This window comes from Lucilia sericata, unplaced genomic scaffold (assembly GCF_015586225.1).
Source record: "Lucilia sericata isolate MDLA Ls3-8-SP2 unplaced genomic scaffold, ASM1558622v1 Contig000612F_arrow, whole genome shotgun sequence".
In the NCBI taxonomy this organism is placed as follows: domain Eukaryota; kingdom Metazoa; phylum Arthropoda; class Insecta; order Diptera; family Calliphoridae; genus Lucilia; species Lucilia sericata.
This window is the reverse complement of record NW_023994619.1, coordinates 163410-186728: the sequence shown is the minus strand read 5'-3', so window position 1 is coordinate 186728 and position 23319 is coordinate 163410. Positions and strand designations below refer to the sequence as shown.

At 32.3% G+C, this 23319-nt stretch overlaps 1 protein-coding gene across 1 annotated transcript; it reads right to left on the bottom strand.

Moving 5' to 3' along the window:
- Positions 1-234: 234 nt before the first annotated feature.
- Positions 235-1507, bottom strand: LOC119606693 (transcription factor Sp5). Its single transcript, XM_037960257.1, has one exon. It carries the CDS (start codon positions 1363-1365, stop codon positions 376-378), a length of 990 nt encoding a protein of 329 aa, XP_037816185.1. The 5' UTR covers positions 1366-1507; the 3' UTR covers positions 235-375.
- Positions 1508-23319: the final 21812 nt, after the last annotated feature.

Below are 23319 nucleotides of genomic sequence, written 5' to 3'. Positions count from 1 at the left end.
AAAATAAATATTTTTCTGTAGAAATATCTACTCTTGCTGGTACTTGGTTAAAATTGTTTGGTTGGTTTTGTGCGTTTTTAATATAAATGTTTAGCCAGGTACAGGATAATGGTTTTTAATAATAATAATAATAATTATCGTAATCGTAATGAGGTAATTGAGATTTGTTTGTTTCTTTTGTAGTTGTCTACTTTCGTTATTTTACAAAGAAAGTAATGATGATTGTAGCGTTTTTAATGCGTGCAAACGCGTTTTTCCATTGCTTTGTTATGTTTTTTGGAAACCTTGTAGGAACATTAAGGTATCAGCGAAGTAAAAGGCCATGCCCAGCTTTGCTTAGCAGTTGAGTGTTGGAGTTTTCAGGTGTTACAATATTTAGTAACCATAAAGATAAGGATACATGGGCACAAAGATGGCAGGTCCCAATTGTCTTTCCTGGGGCATGTGAGTCTTCATGTGTTTTTTGAGATGATCACGACGACCGAATTTCTTGCCACAGGCTGTGCAGGGATATGGTCTTAAGCCGGTGTGTATGCGCTTGTGGCGGGTCAATTCTTCGTTGCGTGTGAAAGTTTTGCCGCAGGTTTCAACATCACATTTGAAGGGTCTTTCACCGGTGTGAATGCGTATATGACCCTTAAGTTGACCATTATTGGAGAAGGCTACATCACAGTGGGGGCACTTGAATTTCTTTGGTCTTTGCTTGCGTGCATTGACGGCCTTGAGGTGGGCATCTTCAGCCATAACACGGGCATATTCCTGTTCCATTAAACTCAAGGCATAGGGATCCAAAGCATAAGCAGCGGCTGCAGAGCTAGTAGTAGGCACTGTTGGTAATCCATTGGCTGCTGCAGCAGCGGCGGCAGCATAGTATAAATCACTAGCCGAGGCAGCAGGCATGGAGGGCAGCATATGAGTCATGGCTGTAGCATGAGCAGTATGTGGATGATGTGCCGCCATATGAGGAGCATGATTTTCCAAAGAGCCATATAGATGAGTATTAGCGTAAGGAACGGGATGTACTAAGCCATTGTTATTGTTCATGGGTGGTGAGGCTGGGGCAGATTCCATTTGCAAGCTATTGTTGAAACTATCCTCATAGCTGGATGATTTAGTGGAAGAACTACTGGAGGAAGCACATTCACGATCACTTTCATTGCCACTAAAAGAGCAATTTTCTGTTTTCACCAAAGAAGAGGCAGAAGCAGACATATCCTCAGTGGAAGAGCTGTATTCGGATTTCACCAAAGGTTTGGCTTGTGGAGTTTCCTCCATTTGATTGATGGGCGAAGCACGGGTATTACAATCCCAAGGACGGAAGAGTCTGGAGTAGGTTTGTGGTGGATGCATGTTTAAGGTAGACATGGTTTTTATAATTGTTTTGCTTTTTTGTAAAAATATATATAAATTTTCTTTCGTTTTTTGTGTAAAAACACTTTCACTTGATAATTTTTAAATTGGTTTTTCTAATTTTTTTTCTCGTTAGAAATACACTCGTTTGTATGTGTTCTCGTTAAGATCCGTAGTGGAACTGATTGACAAACTGTAATGCGCAGAGTATATAAATGAAATGTGTGAAGAGCGAGAGCAAAGGACCTTTTTGTTCAAACATTTTGTCTACCTACTTGTAAAACAAATCATACCTACTTACACACAGACGCACAAACACACACACTAACTCACACTAATACACCTACTTGCATTACTCAATCTCAATGGCTTAGATTTTTGGCCTGTTGGTCTATATGTGTATTTGTTGGGAAATGAAAATCTCGCCCTGATTCATGCTTTTAAGGCTTCATTCATAGATTTGTTTTAAATCACTTAGAGAGCTCGCAAGTATTTGAGACTATGAGTGTGTGTGTGTGTATGTATGTATGAGAGAGTATTAGAGAATCCCCCTTGTTGATTAAGGGTGTCTTTTTATTGTTGTTGTATTTGGTTTTGTAATACGTTTGAACAATGGCTTCCCACTTTTAGCCGCAGACATCGCGGCATCTTGTTGTTTTTGTTGTCTGTCGTTGTGGTTTTTGTGTTCAAATTATTTATTTTTCCTGATTTCAACGTGTATTTTATATTAAATCGTATTTAGAGGAGACTAAATACGTACGATTACAAATATATATAATTTTAAATGCTTGGTTTTTTCCAGGAAACTTATTAAGGACATTGATTAAAATCGGCTAAAATATGGGAGATTTTTAGGTTTGCAGATATGAAACTTTTCTGAGAAATTAAAGATTTGGTTCAGATAGATGGATAGATAGATAGATAGATAGATAGATAGATAGATAGATAGATAGATAGATAGATAGATAGATAGATAGATAGATAGATAGATAGATAGATAGATATATAGATATATAGATAGATAGATAGATAGATAGATAGATAGATAGATAGATAGATAGATAGATAGATAGATAGATAGATAGATAGATAGATAGATAGATAGATAGATAGATAGATAGATAGATAGATAGATAGATAGATAGATAGATAGATAGATAGATAGATAGATAGATAGATAGATAGATAGATAGATAGATAGATAGATAGATAGATAGATAGATAGATAGATAGATAGATAGATAGATAGATAGATAGATAGATAGATAGATAGATAGATAGATAGATAGATAGATAGATAGATAGATAGATAAGATAGATAGATAGATTGATAGTTAGATACGATCTCATAGATAGGTACGATCTCATAGATAGATACGACCTCACGATCTTCGGATTCTCAAGTCTGACAATCCGAAGTTCGATTTTCTCCAGAGACTCTGGTAAATAATATAATTTAATTTCTTAACATTTCAACGCTGTTTGCCCTTTTTGGGATTGGCCCTCACTTATAACTTGTGTCGCATGCTGACTAAGAGATATAGTTATTGAGTCGGTTGCTTTGCAGTCTCCGATATATTTCGAAATTAGAACAAATACCGATGTATAAAATATATATTATATTCAAATAAAAATTAGTTTTATGTCTTGGAATTTGTTTCTGAAACGACTTTATGTCCTACACTTTCAATTTAATTATTTTGTTTAAAAGTTCTTAACTGAAACCGAAAAATTCCCTATGAAATTTTGATAATTAATAAATTTTATTTATTTTCTTCGCCTCTTCAAAACACTGTACACTTGCAAGCCCTATAAAAACCACAAAATATGAAATACAATCCCAAATTATTTCTCTAAATGCTGGCCTCTTTAAATGTGATTTGAAAACAAGCAGCAGCATCTTTTGCAAACATAAACTTTTCTTTTTTTCCCAAAGCACCCAAGAAAAATATATAACAACAACAACAACTAAATGACTATTCTTGTCATACATATTGGCCTTTTCATGCCATTTGTAAGAACCAAAAACAAAAATAGGAAATAAAAACTTTAACATAAACCACCAACCAACCAACCACCCCGTGATAAGGATGAGTACATACATCCTTCGTATATAATGATGAGAAGATGCTGATGACGAGCACGAAAGGGAGTTATTTATTATGGCCCTCAAAACAATTTTTAGGGCTTTGATTTCTGTCTCGATTATAATAAAACCAAGTGAATATAAAAATGTACATGTGTGCGTTTTCATATCTGTGTTTGTGTGTGTATTAGAGTGTATAGTAATTGTGAATTTTACGCTTACCTACTAACAAACCCCCCATGGAAAGCAATTTTTTTCGACACTAAAATTTTTCAAATCCCGAAAAAAGTAAAATGAACAACTGAAAAAAAGTTGTTAGAGCGAAGGCAACGACAAAGGCCTTTAATATTTTCGCAATCTAAAAAACTTATTGTTAAATTTAAGCATGGCTGGGAATGGTTTTGTTAATGCTTTTTATAATGTTTGTTTTTGGGGAGGGAGAGTTGAGGTTTAAAGGAGTGGAAACGTTGGGAATTATAAAAATTTGATTTCTTTAAAAGATAATAGAAGCAGTCTAAGACAGGGACTAACTGTAACCAAGGTAAAATATGGGTCATCTACAACAAATTTGTTCGACCAGATATTTTGGAACGTTTACAAGAGGCCAGTCCTCAAATAGTATAAACACAAATGAAAAATTGAAGATAACGAATGAAGAATCTTAATAGAATAGACCCAATAGGTTAATAAAAATCTTGTGTAGGAATCTTTCTGATTGTTAACCACTTTAGAATGACTAGATCGATTCATTTGTGAATGTTCCGGTCTACGGGCAATTCTTCTTCGGCTTTGTGACATTCGCTTTAAGCTTTAAAGATGTCACAGTAGGGTTAGCATCCTACATCACCCGAAATGTTCCAATGAGAATTGGGGGAAGTCATACATATACTTGTTAAAGAGTGAGTAAAAAGTTTGTTTTCGAAAAAATTAGAGAAAATTTTAATCAGCTCGTTTAAGAATACCACTAAAGGGTTCAATTCTGATATTTTCATTACATTTCCAACCTAACCGGTATTTAAGGATTCAAACTAATACCATCATTGGTACTTGAAATGGTAGCATGTACTTATTCTGAAGGATTCAGAACGAACAATAAAGTTTGATGGGTTCCTACTCCAACATAATAATTATGTAATAGAGGATTTAAGGAAAATGAGGGTTGTAGTTCTAAAAGATCCATTTATTTTGATGATAAAAACTTTAGGAAAAACTTCTTTAACAATAGTACTTTTTCGGAGGTATTTGAAAGGGTACTTTATTTTATTGAAGCAAAACGAAATGCGACGAAGATTTTGATGAAAAATATGGCGAATTGAAGCTGTTCCTATAAGAAACCTACTGAAAAGTTAAGTAGGGAGATATTCATCTCAAATTTAGATTTGAGCTCAAACTTTTTCTTAAATGTAGCTCAAATGTTATACAAGAATAAATGCGCATGATTATAGTACTTAAAAAATTGTTAAAAATATCGGTTTGGGAGAAAAGAGAGGTGTAATTTCCAACGGCTCCTTTAATAGTCCAAAATGCGTTAAATCCTAAGATATTTCTCCCAAAATGCAGATTGAAATGAACTATTTTTATAAATTAAGTTCAACTTATGGAAATAGTACTTTTTAAATGGTACTATAAAAATAAATGGGTAAAAATATCGGTTTTAAGGAAAAATAAGGTAAAATTTCAATCAACCTGTTTAAAGAGTTTAGTCCGGATATATTCGTTATAAATGCCGATTTCAGTTCTTATTTTCTGACAGTGACACTTCAGGGAGAAAAACTAGAAGAATGAGGACGATAGGAATTTTTGAATTTGTTTTATATCGAAAGCAAGTTCAATCCCTACTGGAAAGTACTTTTTGGAAGTGTATGGTACTTTTTACAGAAAATTTGTGACCCTCTTTTTAATAGAGGACTTAAAAAGTAATATTTATTTAAATATTTTGTTCTCTTATAAACTTTTGCAAAGTTCTAGAATCGAGATCGTTTAGAATTTATTTTGGACTAAGGGTATTAACTAATTATTTACCGAATGTTGTCACTAAAAGGACTATGAAAAGACTACTTTGAATGTTTATTTCATCGGCCGTGGAATCCGTATAACGAATGCAAATATCGATAAAATTGTTTAAATACCTTAAAAGCTCTGAAATTTTTATTGTGTACGCATTAATACAAACTTTTGGTTTTTGTGGCATGTATTCCAAAGATGTCTGAAATCTATGTAAGTATGTATGAACGTTGTATTTAAATGGATGATTGAATGTATGTATGCGTGAGTTAGTGTACGATTGTATGTGTTTTAAAAACGCGCCCTTAATGCTTTGCGGGTTTTTGATGATTTTCCTTGTACAAGGATGGATGGATAGATGGCGCAAAGCAGGCATTAAAGTGTATTTGTATGTCTGCGAAAACCATTGGGGTTTGTTCAATATTTTCTTCATCACTTTTTTTTTTTTGCTAGAGAACTTTTTTGTTTTAAGTCACTTTGTCATTTAATTTAGAGGGGGGAGAATGGGAAAAAAAGTTATATATAAAATTAAGCATCATGGAGGTAAATTGCTTTGTTTTGAGGAACTTTTGTTTTTCTTACTCTGATATTGGTAACGGAAGAAGGGGATTGTTGGTTGTTCATTTTTGTGGGTTTTTTTCTACAATTTGTATTTGATCCTATTGTTTTTGTTAAAGGTTTTTGGCTGCTGCTGTGTTGGGTTGTAGGCTTTTTAATGTGATTATCTCGGTGTTCATATCTTTGGTGAAGTTAAAACAAATGATGAAACCACCTTCGCCCAGCCAAAAGAAAAAAAGATAAGAGCTTAATTCAAAAAGATTAAATTTATTCAATCTAAAAAAGGGGGATAAATTGAGGGCTCACATTTCTATACAGGAATGGGGGGGTTTAATATTTTTAGTTATTGAAGTGAAAGTTAATTCAATTTTTCTTTTTTTCTTTTAAAATTTTATGTATTGTGGGAAATATTACTTTAAAGCTCTAAAGTAAAACATCCTCTGTTATATATTCTTCTTTTGGCCTCTAGGTGAACATATTATTGGTCTGTTTTACTTACACTTACTAGGCAACGGTTAAACACAGGAAAATAGATGTTCAAGAACTACATCGATAATACTTTAAAGTTATAGAGACGATAACGATCTTTATAACAGAATTTGTCTGCCTAAAAACTTAAGGACATTTCTGGAACTACTTTCAAGAAGTTGTTTCAAAAATAGTATATGACCAATGTTAAATTAGTGACAAATAACTCGTTTTTAAAAACTTTTTAGAAGAACTTTAAAATAAAATTTTCACAGAACCGTACTCAGAAATAACGATGGGCCTATACTCAAAAGAAGAATTGAGTAATTCGTACTGAAATCAATACGGAGCAGTGTCAGAACTACGGATATTCTTAAACCAAGTACAAAATACTTGATGTATGTAAGTAAGGATGAATCAATTATAAAATACTCAATTTTAGCTCTAATTAATACGTTTTGGGATCAATATGATCTCAAGATGTATTCATTTCTAAAATTTTAGATGTTATTTAAGCTCGAATGCATACTTAAATTGAGTTGAAAATAAGATTGATGATGTGCTTATTCCTATATGATTTTAGAATTCAAAACATTATTAGCAAAAAAAAAAAGTAATGTACTTTTTTCAATAATTGTATTCTTGATATAATTACACTCAGTTCAAGAACTTCTGTGCTTGATTTTGTAATCGATACCATTACTTGTACTTGTTTCAAGATCGTATTTGAATTTTCTAAAAAATGTATAAAATTTTCCCTAATGGCTAAAGTTTCACCTTTGAAAGTATTCGACGTCGCATTGATATTTTTCTAAGTTGCATGAATCTATCAAGACATATGGATAACAAGTGGCCGATCAATGATTTTTCTATAGGTTTTAGAAAAAGGGTTTTTATGTTTCTGAAACTTTCCCTGTCTTGCAACTCCTGATGCTATATTCTTTTTTCTTTAGATTGATCTGGCCTTGCGTCTCTGTTAAATCAGCTTACAAGATTAGAATTGGAGTATGATTGTATTGGTAATGGCTAGTCTTAGGACTAGCGTTATTAGATCCACTCTTTAGGTAATTCTCGAGAGATTTATAAACATCTGTTCTAAATGGAATTTTTAACAAGTTAGACAAAATAAAGCATTAAGAGCCTCCAGTAACAAATAACAATTTAAAGTTCAAGTTCCTTTTCACATAATATTAATTTTTGGTCCGAAACATGAGTAATGGACTTTTAGTAAAAAATACCTTCGGAATACCGGTAAGGGGTAAATGCGCTATCTCTGAATGTAATATCTAGTCGTTGATCTATAATATTTACGTAGTAATTACTAGGTCTATATACATATCTGCTCAATTGCATTTAAGTATGATCGAGATTGAAAAAATACAAAAATGAGCTTATTTCAAGAACTGTTTTCTTACTTTAAGCCCAATTCCTATTTGATTTAAGAATTCAAAACATTTTAGAAAGAATTAATGTACTTTTTTCAAAAATTGTACTCTTGATATGATTACACTCAGTTCAAGAACTTCTACGCTTGATTGTTTAATCATTACCATTATGTACTTGTTTTAAGAACTCCTTCTAAGTAATGCCGACGATATGTAGTTGCAAAGTAAGTTGTTGAGTAAGTACATATCATCACCATGTTTTTACTGGGTTACAGCATTTTAATTCATTTTTTTAACATGATGATGATATTGGAAGCAAGTACTTATCACGCTCATTTAATAAATAGGCAGTAAAGTAAGTGCTTACCACGATTGCTTGCTAATAATGAGTTAAGGAAGTAGTTTTAAGTAAAAAAATAGCTCAACTACTAATAGTTTTCACACAAAAACACAATTTTTTCATTTGTATAAAAAATTAAGGATAAAATGTAATAAATAATAATATAGCTTACAAATAAGTCATTACTAAACTCCTTCTAAGTAATACAGATGTTATGTAGTAATAATTGAAATGTAAGTTGTTGGGTAAGTGCAAGTCATTACCAAATTTTTGAGGAAGGTTATGAAATTATTCAAAGATTTTGGAAACTATTTCTTTTGGAATTGAACGATGGCCGATTTTTATTAAAAAAATAATGTTGTAGCACATTTTTATTCTAAACTAATATTGAATTTTATAAATTAAGGATTTTGCTCAGAATTGTTAATAAAACTTTTGTAATTGATCGATTAACAATAGTTTATACTAAGAAAAAAATTAACTTTATTAAAAAGTGAAGTTAGCTTTTTTCTACTCTTAATTAATAACATTATTCTAAGTTTTAAAAAAAGTAAATGTTGAGAATTTCCGGTAAATGTCGGTATTTACTTAAACTTGGATTATTAAAGGTTATTGATAGATGTTTGAGCGGAAATTATAGCTAATGAGTTTTTTCCTGAATATTATTTAAAATTGTTAAATAATATCATATGTTTTCAATTCCTTTTTGGGAAAATCAAGCCACAAAACCACAAATGTATGTAAATATATAAGTTTAAAATAAACAATATTAATTAAATATTATTTTATACATTATGTGGTTTTCAATTTGAACAGCAAGATGAAAAAATAAAAATTGAAAAAAAAAAATTAAATTTTAAAATCTAATAAGTTTTGAAATTAAAGGTAAAAAGAAAAACCCAATAACAAATATATAAGTAATTTATATATAAAAAAATTCCAAAGAATTTCATTCTGTTTCAGTCTAAAAAGGTAAAATACCCAAAGTAATTTAAAGAAAATAAAAAATTAGATACTTTTTCGTCAATTCAAGGAATTAGACAATTTAGACAAAAAAAGTTTTATAGTTTAAAAAATAATTAGAGCACTTAAGGACAAAAGAGTTTTATTGGCATTTATCAAAAGGGAAAAAAACTGACCTGCTAGATATTAAGAGCTCAGTGTTCCAATTATAAGTAATAAAAATTCAAAAATCTAGAGCAGTTTTCACAACAGGTAACGAATAATTAGTAAAAGTTTTTGAATGAATTTTTTAAAAAGAAGGCCATAAACTCAAACTACAACAAATATTGAAATGCAAATACGTCTAGCAGCAGCAGTTGCAGTTTATGATTAATTATTTTATGGCTTCCTTTTCAACAAATTTACAATCCTGCCATTGTTCTAGGTAGGTATGGATTTTTTATGATCATAATTTAGCCAAAAAAAAAGAAAAAACCCATTGTATATGTTGGCAGTTCGAGCGTCATCATAATCATTATTTGTTCAAATAAAGCGAGGACCAAACGGCGAATCGAAAAAAAAACGCATCATTAGCAAGCAAATATACTTTAAGCATATTTTACTTAACTCATGAGCATACTCAACCAGCCATATGGAAGTTCCAAGTATTTATCATTAAACACACACACATAGAGAAAGAGTGTTTGTTAATACTAGTGTTTTATAAAATAAATAAATTTGTTCTTTTGCTGGACCAGCCTACGTAGATTTTCCCTCTTTAAAGGACATCATCACATATTTGCAGCATTGTTGCCGGTTTATGGCATTTAAGGAGTTACTTTCAACCACAGCCGCGTTTAGTTAAATCCTTACGCGTCGTTGTCTAATTGTTTTTGTTTTTTTTTGTCAGAAGTTTTTAGTTAAATACAACTATTAAAGTAAAGTACAGGATATTTATGAATGAAATCTCCCACTCAATGAGCGTAATAAGCAGGTAACAGGAATAGTTAAAATTTGGGTTCAGAAAAAAAGGTTAGTAGCTTATATTAGCATAGCTATTAGCGTCATTAGAACAATGAACTAACGTCTTAATCCCGATGATTTCCTTTTGTTTTAAAGTAGGCCGGACTTTAGTACAATGAGCATACAAAGCATTTTATTGATGCCTGCGTGTGTAACGTTGCGCAGCTTGTGTTGCATATTAAATTTGTTGTGGGTGTTCCGTTAGTAAATAAAGTATATTTTTGTATTGATAATGTAATAGTGACATTGTGTAACTGTACCTAATTGTTTTAGTTGTTAACTAATTTAGTTTATGACTTAATTGTTTTAGTTATTGTTACTAGTGTCATATTTCAAAATTTTGTCTGTGAGGAAATATTTAGTTACTTCCTTTTGTTGTAAATTTAGTACAAGTACGAAATGAAAATAAATATTTTATTACCTTGATTAAATTTTTTTATTTAGTGTGAACAGGTTTTTCTTTAAAACAAATTTTAATTATTAAGATTTCGTAAGTAAGTAAACCGATTTTTATAACATTCTCCATTCTCTTAATTTAGAACTTCAAATAAAAAGTTCCACTGAAAAGTAATGGGTTAAAATGCTACAATTTACTTACACAATAGCATTTTAAGTCATCATTGGAGGCAACTACTTACCACGCTCGCTTACAAATAGTGAGTTACGTAAGTACTTACCACAATCGTCTGAAAATAAGGTGTCGTTTTTAAAAAAAAAAAAAAAAAAAAAATGTCCACGAGGATACGTCGTCCACTGCGTCGACTATTAGTTTTTCGTTTGTGTAAAAAACCAAATACGAAAACAATATGTCAAGGCTGAAAAGTAAGTACTAACATATAATATTACTTGCAAGTCATTAAGAGATTCCTTCTAAGTAATGCAGACGTTATATGTATGTCAATGTATGTATGTAAATGCAGACGTTATATGTATGCTGTCGAAATTATATAGATTACCCCAGCAAAAACTTTCCTGATCAAATGAGAGGGCTATTTACTTACACAATAGCATTTAAAGTCATTATTTTATGCAGACGGTAAGTATAAATAATTACCTTATTTTTGCTGGGATAGTGCTGCAGAAATCATTCTAAAGTATCTACTTCTAGAACGAGTGCAAACAGAAGTTCTTCAAAGTCTTAAACTACTAACCCGTATCGCCTTTAATTTAACATCTAAAATGCTTTCAAGGTATTAAGGAAATAGTATAATTTGCACGAGTAAGCAGGCTGTAGTAATATACTAGGTGAAAGACGCTCGTTGGCATCAACGGCGATTGATACAGAGCCGTGATAAACATTTTATAAAAAGATACGTTCGGATCGTTTTCCTCGCGCAACGGTGCTCTTAAATAACAGCTTAGTTGGAGAGCGAAATTTTTATTATTTCGGTAGATTTGTGTGTTCGGACGGATTCGAGTATACGTTGATTTAAACGATGGCGCATTTAAAAACTACTGTCATCAGCTATATGTTTGAAAAAAACAAAATACGGACCAGGGGCCACATTATCGAATACATGATGTCGAAATGTACTAGTTCGTTATCCAATAACGTTATGGAAAAATGGAAAATTGTGATCTATTTTACTCGATCACGTATGCGGTAAAGTTCCTAATTTCACAATTTCGAGCAAAAAATACTATAAAACGAAATAGTTTTAGATTTTTTCTAAAACAGGATGACAATTTTAAATAAAAACTAATAATAATTTTATAATGTTTCCTCAGAACCATTATGCGACAATATCTTAGGTACTTTCTAGAACTATAGTAGTTATACTATATATACCTGAGTATAAAGATTTTTGAACTTTCTAAAAAATGAAGTATAAAGTTTTCCCTTTGAAAGGATTCGATGTCGCATTGACATATGGATAACAAGTGACCGATCAATGATTCTTCTATAGGTTTTAAGAAACGGGTTTTTATGTTTCTGAAACTTTCCCTGTCTTGCAACTACTGATGCCATAAGCTTTATTCCTTAGATTGATCTGGCGCCAAGCTCTGCTAAATCAGCTTACAAGATCGGAGTATGATCTCATTGGTAATGGCTAGTCTTAGGACTAGCATTATTAGATCCACTATTTAGGTAATTCTCGAGAGAATTATAAACATCTGTTCTAAATGGAATATTTAACAAGTTAGACAAAATATTGTATGATTTCTTTGATCATGTTAACAATACGATCATTCTTATAAAATAGCGTGTTTTGCTCAATAATATCGTAGATCACAAATCTTTAATCTATTAAAAGTGATTAACCATTTGGTTAGTTTACAAGAAATGCACATTCCACAATTCCATTACTAATGTCTTTGGTGTGAATCGAACCCACGGCCTATGGTCTAATAGACTAGAACACTACTAACCTACTGGAGGCTCACAAAATATTAATTTTTGATTCAAAACACCAGTAATGGAGTTTTAGTGGCAAATGCCGTCGGAATACCGCTAAGAGATAAATGCACTATCTCAGAATGTAATATCTAGTCTTTGATCTATAATATTTACGTGGTAATTCCTGCTCAATTGCATTAACTGTTAGTCACAGCTCATAATATTTTTAATTGAATTATAATGAATTCTAGGTCTTGGGAAACAATTGAGAAATACAATTTGGAGATTTTAAGCAAAGGGCTATTATGCAACGATTAAGTCAGAAAAAAGTATTTTACCGATTCTACTAGTTATGTCAGACATGGTTTAATAAAATTTGTATTAAGATCCAAATGAGTCATGCGTAGTAATCTCTGAAATGATTATATTAATATTACCGTAGTTAGGCCAGTATTGCATGGAAGTTTTATCTACAAATAAATGACTTTTCCATTATTTAAAATATCTCAAATATGTATGAACGACTAATGGAGACTTTTAAATGTATAACTGGACCTAAGTACCAATGGACCTACGCTTTTACAAGACTTAACTGTGAACATTCCATTCAACTTAGGTTAACACATAACATCTGATTTTTGATGTTAGATATCGTCTTACAACATTTCCGCTTATGTACTTAAAATACAAACTGACGATAATTTTAACTAGCAATATCCTTCATAAACAAATTCAATTAAATTTGAAGAAGCAGCATGTTGCGTCATTAAAAAATAAACAAATTTTCACAAATACTCCTCTAAACAACATTAACTACAGTCATCCCCAAAGTTGAATAAACTTCCTGCAACAACAAACAAACAATTTTATATTAAAAATCTCATCAAATATACCAAGTGTAAATTTAATAAGGTTTTCCAAAGGCGTTACAAGCGTCTTCCTTAAACCAAAAAAATATAAAAAATAAAATGCATTAAAAGCATAAGGTTGATTACGAATTCAAAAAGAAAAAAAAAACTGTTAACAGCATCGTAAATCAAATTTTCAAGTGAGTGAACACAACAAAAACCAGAAAATACAAATTTCAAAAATGCCTCTGAATGCTACAGAGGGCTTTTATTTCCACAAAATCACCCAAAAAAAGGACAAAAAACGCAAAAGAAGGAAAAGACGCAGCGGTTAAACAAAATATTGATTAATAAATGTGGTCCTTTAAAGTATTATGAAAGGGAAACTAACTGAAAAGAACAAAACCATGGTGGCCACTAAATGTATGATTTTTTATATACAGTGACACTATTTTCGATTAAACGTAAAAAGGGGATAAAAACCAACCCCTCGATGTATCTGTTTGTCGTTCTAAATACATGTTTTTCATATAAATATGATTTGAAAAATACAAAAGAAGTCAAGTATCATTTTTATTACATTTGCCACAAAAGGAAGAAAACAATAAAATTTGTTAAACAATAACAAAAAAAAAAATAACATTCTAAAGAGTAGTATTAGAGAAATAGATAGAATAGATAGAAAAACTAATGTTTAATAAAAGTGGATAAAAATATATGACAAAGGAAACCCACGCGCGTTTATTGGAAACACAATTCCAAACAATAACAAACTATGTTGGCTTATGTATTTGGCGCGTAAAACACGTGATCTTTGACAATCAAAAGCAGAAGATTGAACCAAAGACAGAAACGACAAATCGAAATATAATAATGGCCTACAAAAATCCTAAGGGCTAATAGGACACACATGTGTGAGTGAGTGTGGCTCGTGATTTAAGCCACGAGTTTTATTTTCTGGTTTTTGGCTCTCTATAACAAACAATCCTTAGCTACATCTGCATGTTCAAGTACCACAGAAACATTGTGATTCCCGTTTTTAGAAGACAACTGCATAAATCATTATATTCCATTAAAAATATAAAAAAAATCGAAACAGGAAAATGGGGATGAACGAGATATAGTTATGATGTATCTTATATATCATATGTGTGTGTGTTTTTAATGCACGCGTGTTAAACTCATTTTGGATGTGTGTGTGTGCCTGTGAGAGAGCGTGCAAGATTTTCAAAGCAGATGTATTCAATATTTGAGGCTGCATGCCGTTAATTTCTATTCAAAATTGCAAATGGCGCTTGTATGTTAGACTCCGCCTCTTAATGATTTTTTGTTTGTAGGATCACGATGGCATAAAATGATTTTAATTAATATTAAATTATCATTCTCTAGCCTGAGTTTTAAATAGAAATGAAGGCATTTGTACTAAATTGTACTAAACCATGATCGTAGACGAGATTTCTGGGTTCTAAGGTATAAAACTTTAGTTGACTTGGTAGTACGAAAACTTGTTTATCTTGAAAATAAAAACTCCAAGAGATCCATTTCTAAGATCAGGTTGAAGTTACCGCCGATAAATCAACTTTAAATCTGATGATCGCATGCAATAACTTTGAGACCATTTCACAAAATGTACGGCGATCTTGACTAAACAATTCCGTTAAATTATATGCGATCTTTGTTATAAAAGATCGATTTTTGATTAATAACATCAGTGATCACACATTCTTACTTTATAACTGTTTAATTTTCTTTGATTTTTTTTTTGTGATGTATCAATGAAATTATTTATTGAAAAGAACAGACAATCCAGATCATTACAAAAATATCGTGTATAACGGGAATATATATTTTATTCGCGGCATCTTTGGCGGCACTTCCCTCACTAAACTCTTATACTAATACTACCCTATTAGTTAGACAGTGCAAGAAGGATCTGTTAAGGCTGGGTCGCCTGTCTGACATTAGCATTGTTTGGATCCCTGCGCATAGGGACTACTATGGTAATGAAGAGCTTGCCAGAACGGGATCTGCTCTTGATATTTCCAACGCCGTTTCAGTAGCAACTCCGTTATGTTTTGTCAAGAGCAGTATCCTCAGATTCTTTCTCCAAAAGGCTGAAAGTAGGTGGAATAACATGGACACATGTAAAGGGGCCAAGTTATTGTGGCCCTCCTTCAATGAGAAATGTACAAGACACCGAAGTAGGCGGGACATATCGAGGCTGATAGCAGTAATAACAGGACACTGGCTGATAGGCAGACATGCAAGTCGGCTTGGACAGGGAAAAGGAAGAATCGGTCTTCCATCTGCTCTGACCGTAAAGAAAAACCGCTTCCATGGCAGTTACTTCATATCTGGGTCTAAGCTTAATGATATCCTCAGATTTCTCACAACTACGGGCTGGATCTAATACTATAAATACTACATCTGACGAGTGGAGTGGTCCGTTTCTTTTATCAATTTAAAAAAAAAAAATCGATATTTGATAACAAACAGGGCGATTTAATTATTGATTTTTATTTAATTTTAAAGATATAGAACTTTTCTTAACAACTGAATGGTTAGTTATCACTGATCTTTCTTGACATATGTATTTACGAAATTATTTTTTTTTAATTTTTCATTCTATGAATTGAAACTGATCATAATTTATTTTTAGTTGCGAACAATTTTAATCTTCTAAAAACCGCATTAAATATTTGTAAAAGAAACAAAATTCATAATCGTGCTAAACCGATTTTGCTAGTATTTTTCTGACTTCCTTCGAATTTTAAAAAATATTGATTTTGTATATGAAAGTCAATGATCTGCTTAATGTTAAAATGAAATGATTTTTAAATCTTCTATTCTCAAAATTATAATAAACAATTTCCCGTTTATTAAATATGCATGTATATATTTTTTAACCCATAAACCCCAATAGACAAACGATTTTGCAAAACTCCTTTTTGTTTAATAAGCTGCTTGTCAAACTGTGTCATTGTTCAATAAACAAAAATCATTCACTTGATTTTAGATTAAAAGATTTTCAAAATGAAACACATTCCATTCTAGATTTCTAGGCCATAAGGTTTGTGTGTGTTGTGTGGAAAGGTTGTATGTAATCGTTTATTAATATTTATGCATATTTCTATTTAAAAATTTAAACGTTTTCATTTTGCTCTGAATGTGTGTTAAACCCTAAATCCCTAAAGGCGATCAGTGGTTCATTATTTTGTATTCTAATTCCGTGTAGTTGCAGTTTACGAGACAATGCCATGGATGGACTGATCATAGTTTATATTGTTTGTCTGTACCTGATGTCAACTACTACTGTCAATTGGGCTACTTTCATGCAGAGTTATTGTTTTCGAGAGGTGGTCAAAGCAGATTAAATATGTTTGTTATTGCTGCGATTTTAACGCTTTAGAAAATTTGCGAAAATTATTTTAAAACGTTTTCACTTTCGTGTAGCTATGATTGTTAATGTTGACAGTGGGATGATAACTTGATTTTTAACATGAATATTTATTTCATATTGCGACTTTAAAATTAAAAAAAAGCTAATTCGCGATCGGAAATCCAGTTTGATCTGTAATCATTATTTTACTCATAGTCAGTTTTATCTACGAAACTGACATTAAATTAAAATTTCTGTTCTAGTTCAAGTTAAGTTCTAGTTCAGTTCAAATTAAGTTCTAGTTCAGTTCTAGTTCAGTTCAGTTCAGTTCTAGTTCAGTTCTAGTTCAGTTCTAGTTCAGTTCTAGTTCAGTTCTAGTTCAGTTCTAGTTCAGTTCTAGTTCAGTTCTAGTTCAGTTCTAGTTCAGTTCTAGTTCAGTTCTAGTTCAGTTCTAGTTCAGTTCTAGTTCAGTTCTAGTTCAGTTCTAGTTCAGTTCTAGTTCAGTTCTAGTTCAGTTCTAGTTCAGTTCTAGTTCAGTTCTAGTTCAGTTCTAGTTCAGTTCTAGTTCAGTTCTAGTTCAGTTCTAGTTCAGTTCTAGTTCAGTTCTAGTTCAGTTCTAGTTCAGTTCTAGTTCAGTTCTAGTTCAGTTCTAGTTCAGTTCTAGTTCAGTTCTAGTTCAGTTCTAGTTCAGTTCTAGTTCAGTTCTAGTTCAGTTCTAGTTCAGTTCTAGTTCAGTTCTAGTTCAGTTCTAGTTCAGTTCTAGTTCAGTTCTAGTTCAGTTCTAGTTCAGTTCTAGTTCAGTTCTAGTTCAGTTCTAGTTCAGTTCTAGTTCAGTTCTAGTTCAGTTCTAGTTCAGTTCTAGTTCAGTTCTAGTTCAGTTCTAGTTCAGTTCTAGTTCAGTTCTAGTTCAGTTCTAGTTCAGTTCTAGTTCAGTTCTAGTTCAGTTAGTTCAGTTCTAGTTCAGTTCTAGTTCAGTTCTAGTTCAGTTCTAGTTCAGTTCTAGTTCAGTTCTAGTTCAGTTCTAGTTCAGTTCTAGTTCAGTTCTAGTTCAGTTCTAGTTCAGTTCTAGTTCAGTTCTAGTTCAGTTCTAGTTCAGTTCTAGTTCAGTTCTAGTTCAGTTCTAGTTCAGTTCTAGTTCAGTTCTAGTTCAGTTCTAGTTCAGTTCTAGTTCAGTTCTAGTTCAGTTCTAGTTCAGTTCTAGTTCAGTTCTAGTTCAGTTCTAGTTCAGTTCTAGTTCAGTTCTAGTTCAGTTCTAGTTCAGTTCTAGTTCAGTTCTAGTTCAGTTCTAGTTCAGTTCTAGTTCAGTTCTAGTTCAGTTCTAGTTCAGTTCTAGTTCAGTTCTAGTTCAGTTCTAGTTCAGTTCTAGTTCAGTTCTAGTTCAGTTCTAGTTCAGTTCTAGTTCAGTTCTAGTTCAGTTCTAGTTCAGTTCTAGTTCAGTTCTAGTTCAGTTCTAGTTCAGTTAGTTCTAGTTCAGTTCTAGTTCAGTTCTAGTTCAGTTCTAGTTCAGTTCTAGTTCAGTTCTAGTTCAGTTCTAGTTCAGTTCTAGTTCAGTTCTAGTTCAGTTCTAGTTCAGTTCTAGTTCAGTTCTAGTTCAGTTTCTAGTTCGTCTAGTTCAGTTCTAGTTCAGTTCTAGTTCAGTTCTAGTTCAGTTCTAGTTCAGTTCTAGTTCAGTTCTAGTTCAGTTCTAGTTCAGTTTCTAGTTCAGTTCTAGTTTCAGTTCTAGTTCAGTCTAGTTCAGTTCTAGTTCAGTTCTAGTTTCAGTTCTAGTTCAGTTTCTAGTTCAGTTCTAGTTCAGTTCTAGTTCAGTTCTAGTTCAGTTCTAGTTCAGTTCTAGTTCAGTTCTAGTTCAGTTCTAGTTTCAGTTCTAGTTCAGTTCTAGTTCAGTTCTAGTTCAGTTCTAGTTTCAGTCGTATTCAGTTCTAGTTCAGTTTCTAGTTCAGTTCTAGTTCAGTTCTAGTTCAGTTCTAGTTCAGTTCTAGTTCAGTTCTAGTTCAGTTTAGTTCAGTTCTAGTTCAGTTCTAGTTCAGTTCTAGTTCAGTTCTAGTTCAGTTTCTAGTCAGTTCTAGTTCAGTTCTAGTTCAGTTCTAGTTCAGTTCTAGTTCAGTTTCTAGTTCAGTTCTAGTTCAGTCTAGTTCAGTTCTAGTTCAGTTCTAGTTCAGTTCTAGTTCAGTTCTAGTTCAGTTCTAGTTCAGTTCTAGTTCAGTTCTAGTTCAGTTCTAGTTCAGTTCTAGTTCAGTTCAGTCAGTTTAGTTCAGTTCTAGATCTGCAATTACTAAAATTTTTGACCAACTGTCTTTTCTAAAAATTATTGGATGAACTTTACAACTGTTATATTTTTTTCCATTTCTTTCCACTGTACTGTTTCTAATTCTTTAGTAAGCAAAATTAAAGTTTTTCTCTTAATTCTTCAAAAAAATACTAAGGCAATTGATCTTTCAATAGTTTTGACATTCCGGCTGTCTGTCCAATCTTTACAAACTACTTAAAACTGAACTTTATTCAATTTGCCATGTAACACGCTTTAAGGTTATGACAAGATTTAAAGATAACATGATTAAATCTACTTAAAGACAAAATCCCAGTGGCACACGAACTCTTAAAATGAGTCAAAGAACGAGTGGACAGACAAAATTGACCCAGGAACAAACAACAAAAATTTTCTTGGTTTTTAGATGGAAGACGTTTTTAGGGGCATTGTCAACTGTTGAATGAAATTGAGGCAACTGAAGTGGTTCGTTCAGTAGCCGAACAATGGAAATGGCAAACAATAAACAAATGCCCAGAGAGTTATTGTATGTATAAGACTTCATCGTTCAAGGAAAGTCAAATGCAAATTTTGAAAGGTTAAGTTTTTCTTTCCATTGACGATCCTGCAAGCCCTTTCACACTTTTTACTCCATGAATGAAACAGAATAACGAAAATGAATACATCATTTTAAGCAACCGATTTGAGTTGTAACAATTGCCTTTGGCCAGCTAGACAAATCCCTCGCTGTAGAACAATTGCAACTAAAGTACTTTACACCCGAAATGACTTCCTACTGTGTAATTATTCATAGAAGTGCAACACAAAACATTTTGCATTTTACTAAAGGTGCAAATAATAACCGATAAATTCATGTTTAACCAAACAATAAAACAACATGTGACATGGACCTATAACAAAATGAAAGGAAATCCATCATATTCCTCAACATCATCATCATAATCGACATCATTTTTTGAAAGAAAACATCTTAATATTTTCAATGTTGCATGATCTTTCAATAAATTTCTTAAGAAATTCAAAAGAAAGGTTATGTATAAAAACTGTGTATATAACCTTAAATTTTTGTAGATCATAATCAATATTTTCATAAAAAATGTATAACAAGTTGTGCTAATTTTTTGTTCCTCATCCATTTACTTAATAAAAATATTTCTTCTGTTTCATTTAAAAGGTTTTGACATTTAGTGTTATTCGCCAAAAAAAAAAAAACTCATCTCCTCTGTCAGTCTCACCTTGATTGATGCGTTTTTTATAATGTTTGGTTTTCTATCGATTTTCACGTGTTCCACATTTGTGACGTAGTGTAGGTTACGCTCGTGTGGTTTCTATTGTTTGTTTGTTGCGTTTTTATATAAAATATAACAAAATAACAACATTTTTGGGTAAATTTTGCAGATTTTTTCTGCTAAAAAAGGAAATAATAACAATTGTTACAAATAATTGATAAATGTGATGTAACCAAAATAGACAACGCAAATATTGATGGATGACTTATAAATATGTACGTATGTATGTTATACAAATGTTTCAAAAAGTGATGCCCCTGAGCACATGTTTACCTCTCACTTACTTTTTATCAAGCAATGATTGTAATACATACATTTAAAGAAAAGACGAAAATGTATTACATTCTGAACCATATTAAAATTTATTTTTGAAAAGCGCTATTAAAGGAATAGGTCCTCAATAGCAGTAAAGTTATTTCGGTTCAGTTTTAATTCAGCTCTAGATCAGTTCTAGTTCTGTTCTAGTTCTGTTCTAGTTCTGTTCTAGTTCTGTTCTAGTTCTGTTCTAGTTCTGTTCTAGTTCTGTTCTAGTTCTGTTAGTTCTGTTCTAGTTCTGTTCTAGTTCTGTTCTAGTTCTGTTCTAGTTCTGTCTAGTTCTGTTCTAGTTCTGTTCTAGTTCTGTCTAGTTCTGTTCTAGTTCTGTTTCTAGTTCTGTTCTAGTTCTGTTCTAGTTCTGTTCTAGTTCTGTTCTAGTTCTGTTCTAGTTCTGTTCTAGTTCTGTTCTAGTTCTGTTCTAGTTCTGTTCTAGTTCTGTTCTAGTTCTGTTCTAGTTCTGTTCTAGTTCTGTTCTAGTTCTGTCTAGTTCTGTTCTAGTTCTGTTCTAGTTCTGTTCTAGTTCTGTTCTAGTTCTGTTCTAGTTCTGTTCTAGTTCTGTTCTAGTTCTGTTCTAGTTCTGTTCTAGTTCTGCTCTAGTTCTGCTCTAGTTCTGTTCTAGTTCTTTTCTAGTTCTGTTCTAGTTCTGTTCTAGTTCTGTTCTAGTTCTGTTCTAGTTCTGTTCTAGTTCTGTTCTAGTTCTGTTCTAGTTCTGTTCTAGTTCTGTTCTAGTTCTAGTTCTGTTCTAGTTCTGTTCTAGTTCTGTTCTAGTTCTGTTCTAGTTCTGTTCTAGTTCTGTTCTAGTTCTGTTCTAGTTCTGTTCTAGTTCTGTTCTAGTTCTGTTCTAGTTCTGTTCTAGTTCTGTTCTAGTTCTGTTCTAGTTCTGTTCTAGTTCTGTTCTAGTTCTGTTCTAGTTCTGTTCTAGTTTCTATTCTAGTTCTGTTCTAGTTCTGTTCTAGTTCTGTTCTAGTTCTGTTCTAGTTCTGTTCTAGTTCTGTTCTAGTTCTGTTCTAGTTCTGTTCTAGTTCTGTTCTAGTTCTGTTCTAGTTCTGTTCTAGTTCTGTTCTAGTTCTGTTCTAGTTCTGTTCTAGTTCTGTTCTAGTTCTGTTCTAGTTCTGTTCTAGTTCTGTTCTAGTTCTGTTCTAGTTCTGTTCTAGTTCTGTTCTAGTTCTGTTCTAGTTCTGTTCTAGTTCTGTTCTAGTTCTGTTCTAGTTCTGTTCTAGTTCTGTTCTAGTTCTGTTCTAGTTCTGTTCTAGTTCTGTTCTAGTTCTGTTCTAGTTCTGTTCTAGTTCTGTTCTAGTCTGTTCTAGTTCTGTTCTAGTTCTGTTCTAGTTCTGTTCTAGTTCTGTTCTAGTTCTGTTCTAGTTCTGTTCTAGTTCTGTTCTAGTTTCTGTTCTAGGTCTGTTCTAGTTCTGTTCTAGTTCTCTCTAGTTCTGTTTCTAGTTCGTCTAGTTCTGTTCTAGTTCTGTTCTAGTTCTGTTCTAGTTTCTGTTCTCGTTCTGTTCTAGTTCTGTTCTAGTTCTGTTCTAGTCTGTTCTAGTTCTGTTCTAGTTCGTTCTAGTTTCTGTTCTAGTTCTGTTCTAGTTCTGTTCTAGTTCTGGTTCTAGTTCTGTTCTAGTTCTGTTTCTAGTTCTGTTCTAGTTCTGTTCTAGTTCTGTTCTAGTTCTTTCTAGTTCTGTTCTAGTTCTGATTTCTAGTTCTGTTCTAGTTCTGTTCTAGTTCTGTTCTAGTTCTGTTCTAGTTCTGTTCTAGTTCTGTTCTAGTTCTGTTCTAGTTCCTGTTCTAGTTCTGTTCTAGTTCTGTTCTAGTTCTGTTCTAGTTCTGTTCTAGTTCTGTTCTAGTTCTGTTCTAGTTCTGTTCTAGTTCTGTTCTAGTTCTGTTCTAGTTCTGTTCTAGTTCTGTTCTAGTTGTTCTAGTTCTGTTCTAGTTCTGTTCTAGTTCTGTTCTAGTTCTGTTCTAGTTCTGTTCTAGTTCTAGTTCTAGTTCTGTTCTAGTTCTAGTTCTGTTCTAGTTCTGTTCTAGTTCTGTTCTAGTTCTGTTCTAGTTCTGTTCTAGTTCTGTTCTAGTTCAGTTCTAGTTCAGTTCTAGTTCAGTTCTAGTTCAGTTCTAGTTCAGTTCTAGTTCAGTTCTAGTTCAGTTCTAGTTCAGTTCTAGTTCAGTTCTAGTTCAGTTCTAGTTCAGTTCTAGTTCAGTTCTAGTTCAGTTCTAGTTCAGTTCTAGTTCAGTTCTAGTTCAGTTCTAGTTCAGTTCTAGTTCAGTTCTAGTTCAGTTCTAGTTCAGTTCTAGTTCAGTTCTAGTTCAGTTCTAGTTCAGTTCTAGTTCAGTTCTAGTTCAGTTCTAGTTCAGTTCTAGTTCAGTTCTAGTTCAGTTCTAGTTCAGTTCTAGTTCAGTTCTAGTTCAGTTCTAGTTCAGTTCTAGTTCAGTTCTAGTTCAGTTCTAGTTCAGTTCTAGTTCAGTTCTAGTTCAGTTCTAGTTCAGTTCTAGTTCAGTTCTAGTTCAGTTCTAGTTCAGTTCTAGTTCAGTTCTAGTTCAGTTCTAGTTCAGTTCTAGTTCAGTTCTAGTTCAGTTCTAGTTCAGTTCTAGTTCAGTTCTAGTTCAGTTCTAGTTCAGTTCTAGTTCAGTTCTAGTTCAGTTCTAGTTCAGTTCTAGTTCAGTTCCAGTTCAGTTCTAGTTCAGTTCTAGTTGTTCTGGTTCAGTTCTAGTTCAGTTCTAGTTCAGTTCTAGTTCAGTT